The sequence below is a fragment of the Glandiceps talaboti genome, chromosome 18 (assembly GCF_964340395.1).
Source record: "Glandiceps talaboti chromosome 18, keGlaTala1.1, whole genome shotgun sequence".
NCBI classification, from domain to species: Eukaryota; Metazoa; Hemichordata; class Enteropneusta; family Spengelidae; genus Glandiceps; species Glandiceps talaboti.
The window spans coordinates 19,006,882-19,014,115 of NC_135566.1; the positions used below are offsets into that span (position 1 = coordinate 19,006,882).

Genomic DNA, 7,234 nt, shown 5'->3' on the forward strand with positions numbered 1-7,234 from the left:
ACCCTATGAGGGTCAGACTTCGTCTGAAAGTCAGGGGAGAGCCACAAGATTGAGTTTAATGCTAGTTATATATTACATGCATTCCACAGAAAGAATAACCCCACCTTCGAAAATGCAAATGTGTTTGTTTATGCATATAAATTAATAAACATTAATTATTCATATCATGATGAGACTCATCTGTATTTTGAAGTCACACATGATGTTCAGCAATCGCATTGATGTCAAAAACTATATGTGTATACATAATATATATATATATATATATATATTGTTGTTGTTGTTGTTTATTTATACTTAAGAGTAAATATTGCACAACATGCACAACATATCAAAGTACTACACCCTGACAGAAATCATTCTAATAGACAAATCAAGGTGAACACGTCACAAACCATGTTAGTGACAATTTAGATCTCTTAGTTTCTCTTTGAGTACTGCTAGAAATAGATCAATGATATCTTGGTTACAGCGATAATGAAGTACACACACTCTTAGGCGAAACTTTCCAAGTAACGTGGTTGATGATAAAAATACGGAACCATCTTCTCTGATCTTCTCACACAGCTTTTTATTAATTATTTCATTTTCTTCTTCCTTACCAGTCTCATAGTGAAAAGTAATGACTGTAAGCTGTGGATATTTACCAACAACTATGCCTGGTAGTTCTATAGGGAGATAAAATCATAGTGGTATATTAGTGTATCCATATTAAAAACCTTCTAAAACATATTTTGCATATATACAACTGTTACAAATGGCTGTGATTTGGGATTCTTAAATGTATATTCGGCGAGGGAAATACTTTCAAGAGCCGAGAGTATATTGTTAATCAAATTCATTCATGATGTTGTTTATCGCTGGTTTAGCCCCCTATACCTATACAACAGTACTAGAAAGTGGGTGTAAATACGACAAATGTGCATCCACGTGCAAACGAGCATAACATGTACAAGAACAACGTTAACGTTCACGGCTTCAATACAAAAATTAAGGTGCTTTGATCAAATTGCTAAATTTAGGTACATTACAGACCTGAGAGTTTTGCATACAGATATCTGGTCAATTGTATCTTTTCGTCAAGACATTTCCTGAACGTCTTAACTCCATGGAGTTGTAATGGAAGCCACATTCGCATACCTCTATGTACAAGAAAAGTAAATTTTTAGTGTAAACCTTCTATCCCGTCAACCAAAATCCAATGTGCGCAGTATAGTAACAGGTATTTAGTTTCAGTGATAAGTAAAAGTTTGAATAAAGTGAATGGTTCTCACATTTCATGACAACAATATGACTTAATGGTAAAGAGTCCCAAGTAATATTTTTATTAGAAGAAAGTAATAGCACCAATAACGTTGTAGCACAAATGTAAAGTTTTTGAAATTAAAAAAAACACGTTTTTATCCACATGCCAATTCATATTTGTTACTCATGGCATACGGTATGCACCATTACTTGCACTGTGCCTTGAGACAGGGAGTCTATGCTTCTAAAAATTGCATTTATTGACCCAAAGTTCACACCTCTGGTACAATCATTTTGATTTGAACAATTTTCCAACTAGACCCTCAAAAGGAACATCCCTACCAAATATAAAAACAATCGGCCAAGTGGTTTCAATTGTGCGCGCGCGCGCGCACACACACACACACACGCACGCACGCACGCACGCACGCACGTACTCACGCACACAGATAGACAGGCACCGCACCATGCCTACAGCACTCCTGAACCCCGTATTGGTTCAGTTGTGCTTTAAAAAATGAGGAAAACAATCACTTTATTTATTTATCTATTTATTTACGAAAGAGTACATCACTTTCGACAAGAACATGGTCTGTAGTTCAACTCATTTCAATTCCTAGTTGGACACCCAGCACAGTTATACACACAATTATATTTGTATTTTCAAACATCAACATTTATACATGTACACACAATTTCAAAGGCTATAAATACATACCTAAAATGTTTGGTGAACTCAAATGTGAGATTACCTGGTGACTCTTCTTCCATGTTTAATTTAGTATCTTGTAGGTATGGTGCGTCATCATGTTCAGTATTGGCATTTCGTAGTATATATCCCCTTTTCACTAACACCATACCAGTTCCAAATGGTAAAAATAAACCTAATACAGAGTGGTTGATGTAAACTTAAATAAATACCCCTCACTATGTAATGTACACATCTTCAAAACTCAGAGGGAACAAAGATCATATACTGCAAGTACTAAATAACTTACGACATATTACCTTCATGTGGGTCGATGGCGACTGAGTCTGTTCTATTCACTCCCTTGAAATAGGGTTTGTATTCATCCACCAAGACAAAAAATCCCCCATACGCTGCATCCACATGAAACCATAGATTGTATTCTTCCGCCACATCAGCAATCTGGTCTATAGGATCAATAGAGCCAACATCAGTCGTACCAAGTGTACCAACAATCATAAATGGTAGCAGTCCAGCCTGTACATGGTACAAATTAATATTAATTGTGTCTTCATAAACATGTCTTACTAATAATTCTATTGTGTTACGGAATAAGTCCTTTATTATATACTCAGTTGAATTTTGAAAAAACCCATGTTTTACCATATCGGGGTTTCGCTTCTGCCATTTTACCCCTTTATTTATTTATTTTTACCCCTTTTGAGATATTTTTTCAAACAAAAGGACTCAATATATAAAACTTTATTCGGATATTCAAAATATACGATGAAACCATATGTGTATGTGTAGCTTGGAGGGGACCCTACAGAAATTCTTGTGTTCATTTTCATGCACTGTCTCCCCACGTCCCTGTTATAAATTCTGTTCGTTCCCATAGGCCTAATACAAAAATATGTGGTTCCGATTATGCTCAATTTTAGAATAGATTGGGTAGGTCGATTTTTTATTCATTTTTTTGAGTGTCTAGTTCAGGTTTCCATTGCTTTCCAAATGGTCTCTGTGTTGTTTATTTCTTCCTATCAGATGTACCATACAGCAATAACAGCTAGATTGGAAGAACAATTTTATATTGTCATTTTAAGTTGATGTTATTTTCCGCATCCACTATTTCTCGTGAGACTTCACAATTTTTCCGATTTCATTATTTTTTAATCGAAAACGTAAAAAAAAATTTAGTTTCGGCAGTGAAAAGCTAGGTGGGGTCGGGTAACCAGTACCAAACAGTTAATTTTTTAGGCCTTATCAGTTGACATACTAGATTTGATTAGAGTACCTCTTTGTCTTTCTGTATCAATGTTCGCAGTTCGTCCACTTTCATCCTGAAATTTTCGTCAATTGGTACTTTTCTGATAATAGCTTCAAACAGACCAGCAGTATTCAATACTTTCTGATGACATACATGGCTCATCACAGTCATGTAAACAACAAGCCTACAATCGGAGAATACAATTTTAAGTTTTCAGTTTGATTTATAATAGTATATGGCAATTGTCTCTTTATATATATATTCCCCACCCCAAGAGGACTATTACAATGGGTTATGCCCATTTTGTTCGTGTGTCTGTCAGCCTATTCGTGTGTGCGTGTGTCACATCTTTGTCATGCAATAACCAATTTCATTCAAACCTGGTATAAAGATGCCATATTATATAGGACATATGCACGTCACTTTGTTTCATAACATATGCAAATTTGACCGAATAGTGACCGCATTTTTTTGCATAGTTACTGCATAAAACAAAAATTGTAAAATATAGAGGCTCCATTCAAGTGTATATTTCTATATTATCAAAATGCATGATTTCTTTTAAGACCTTGACCTTTCAGGGTCAGTTATCACAATCCAGCCATTTCTTGCATATGACAGACACTTTGTAGTTTGTTTTAAGTCATGCTTGCAGGTAATATAGAAGAGGAGAATAATATAATATACATGTAATGTGATGTGATGTGATGTGATGACTTTTACCCTGGCCATGACCTTCAGGGTCAATTATCAAAATCAAGCTATTTCTTCATATGTATCTTGGGCACAAGTATTAATAAAGAATATTCTAATCAAAACAATGCAACACAAGTATTGCAAACTTGTCCATTATACCTTGTATAACTACTAAGAGATAGATATACCTTTCAAAGTCACGTCCTTTAACACCCTTACTATGTCGTGCTGCTACAACAGCCAACAATGTTCCTGCTGAACCACCAGATGTTAAATTCCCAGCATGCCCTGCTGGGTAACCAATGAGATTAGCCACCCATGAAATTAACATATTCTCCATCCGGACAGCACCTGCACCCAGTGCAAACGCGGCTGATTCATAATTTGACAGAAATTGGTAAAAAAAATATATGATACATGAATTGAGATTGGCAATTTACATATCTTTAGTTCTTATTCAGAGACTCGTATGTAAGCGTGACCTCTGACCATCATGTATCTCTATTGTCTGCTTACCTTTTAAATCTATCAAAGAGTGTTCAAGTATCCTTTGTTATTGTGCAATGAATTGTTGTCACCTGGACGTGTCTGTACAACTTTTTTCTGAGTTGAGGACAGTCTCTATGTATTGTCCAATTGTGTGAATAAAACATATGCCTCAGTTTAGGGTCCACCTTCAGTAGGTGCTCAAAACTACTAACAGCAAATGAAAAACCATATCAGACAACAAACTCAGCCATACATCAATATATCGAAAAGCCCGATATCTTAGAATCCATCTTAGTAAAGGATATTGTAAGAATTAAAATGATCCAGCGATGTAGCACCGGGTAGAAGAGGCCGTTTCAAGCACCTGACTTTAAACACCAACAGTTTCTTTTCTAAAACCATTAGCGACTGGAACTCACTAAATAATGATCTGAAAGCCAGTCCGGACACTGACACTTTCAAGGCTAAACTCCATAGATATTATTATTAGGTTTTTGTGTGCATCCATCCCCCAGCTGTGAAATCCGTAAGGAGATTAGCATAGATAGATGGACGGACGGACGGACGGACGGACAGACAGACAAACAGACAGACAGACAGACAGACAGACAGACAGACAGACAGACAGACAGACAGACATTAAAGTTCTCCTGAGTGATTTGTGGCTTGTAGTGACAAGACGAAAGATTATGTGTCATATTAAGAAAAAAGGAAATTGGTCCAATCATAATATCTCCATGGTATGATCGTGATATGATACAAAAGGACACAAAATAGATATATGTTTGTTGCATGTATATGGCAACCTGCACATATATCGCCCCAAATTGCCGCACCCTTATTCTTCTTGCTTTGCATATTGGTAGGGTTATGTATTCTATAGTCAGAGTTATTAGTAGAAAGTCATGACATCTACTTGTGTTGATCACATATATGTACCTCCGATAGAAGTGTAAGGGTGTGCGTTACAGTGTTAATGACCATGCCATATAACTTGGCATGACAAATAAACAAATCAGTTTCGATGTCACCAGAAATGACGCCCTGGCGTGGCAAAGTTGTAAAGTTGTAGACTTCAAATATTCTGGCGACTTGTTGTGAACGGTTGGATTATTTCTTATAACTTACCACTCACTGATTTCCGTGAAAGTCTGCTATGTCATTTAGCATAAATGACAGGGAGACAGATATAGTCACAATCCTTCAAAACTAAGAAAAATGAGGGAAAGACGTCCAAGTACTTGTAGTTTTACTGAACGACTGTGTCTTTCTTCTGTGTGTGACCTGAGAATGTTAAGTTAACAAACGAGAGGTTATGGTCATTGTCTGGTGTAAACCTTTGAGCTTTGGCTTTGAGCCAAGTAACGATTGTCAATCAACCATTCTTGAAGGTCGAAAGAGACACAGTCGCTTCTGTGTTCGCAAGTATTGTCTCTACAAGCTCTGTGAACGGCTTTAGAAATGTTCAAAAAACGAAATTATTTCTGTTTTTTTGACCATTTTAATGTTTCTTCATTTTTCATCTTACTATCGTATTGCACATGCTAGGGAATTCGGGTTTGTTTTAATTGATATAAAGGACGAGGAACTCACTAGAGGGATTTTGTGTTAGTTTAACGGGCAATCAGCACTACTTTCTCGAAAATGGGATACAGGATACAACAAATATTGCCATTTTGACGAATAATAGCAAGGATTTGGATCAAAATTCCAATAATTTGTCTAGTGAGATTTTGACATTTTTATTTATAAATGATATTTATTGGTTGGTTGTTGGCGCAACTAATTTCCACTGATTAGCATATACCATGACAGGCCCAAGCTTAAAGTGCCACAAGCTGAGTTTCTAATTGTTTCCTCAACTTACGTCCATCAAATATGCTAATAAAACTTTCCTAGTAAAATGACGTTGATGCATGCCTTTTACGACATTGCCATTGCCTGTTGGATTGTTAGAACACTGGCTAGCAGGTTTGAAAGGTTTGAATTTAGTTAATTGCAAATGATGGTTAAGTATGCTTCAGTAAGTACAGTGAGTACACATTAATATGCACCACAAAATATTTACACCCCAAAACGTATCAACTCGTATCATTACCTCCCGGAAGGGTACGGGAGGTATTACAAGGGGAATGTCTGTCTGTCTGTCTGTCTGTCTGTCTGTCTGTCTGTCTCTGTCTGTCTGTCCGTGTGTGTGTCTGTGTCATCATTTGCTAAAAATCGGCTGGCTCAATTGTAATGAAATTTGGAATATATAATCTTTTGGGTAGTGGTTACACCTGATTATTTTTTGAGCCAGATCTGTTAATGTTTAATTAGAGAAAATTGCATATTAATAAAATCAACTAATTAAGCAATAACTTAAGACTGCATACTTCAATTTCAATATAATTTAGTATATTTGTTAAACATAACAACATACATTTGTCCTATAAAATTTGGTGATGTACCTTACAGCGTTAACGAATAATTTGCATAATTAATTATTTTTGGTAATTGAATTGAATTGAATTGAATTGAAATTTATTTCATCAGATAACAAAAAACAAACAATAAATAAATAAATAAATAATACATTACACTTTCAAACAAATTGGACAAAAGGAAATATACATGTGTTATCTAATGGGGACCATGAAAATAGTTCAGCAGAACTAGTCGTGTCCATGGCCCGTACATTCAATTTTAGATTAATTCAAATTCATAAATGGACGCAATGAAGAAAATTAAGTCAAAAATAAACACAGCACGCATTCACGCACACTCATACACACACACGCACGCACATACATACATACATACATACATACGCATACACACACACGAGAAGAAATAAAGCAAAAACCAGA

At 35.7% G+C, this 7,234-nt stretch overlaps 1 protein-coding gene across 1 annotated transcript; it reads right to left on the reverse strand.

Moving 5' to 3' along the window:
• Nucleotides 1–399: 399 nt before the first annotated feature.
• On the reverse strand, nucleotides 400–6,060 carry LOC144449795 (tryptophan decarboxylase-like). The gene is made up of 7 exons (XM_078140371.1): nucleotides 6,039–6,060; nucleotides 4,085–4,268; nucleotides 3,228–3,384; nucleotides 2,254–2,470; nucleotides 1,964–2,129; nucleotides 1,036–1,142; nucleotides 400–668 (listed from the first exon to the last, which is right to left on the reverse strand). Exons 1-7 carry the CDS (start codon nucleotides 6,058–6,060, stop codon nucleotides 400–402), a joined length of 1,122 nt encoding a protein of 373 aa, XP_077996497.1.
• Between the last annotated feature and the right edge of the window lie 1,174 nt (nucleotides 6,061–7,234).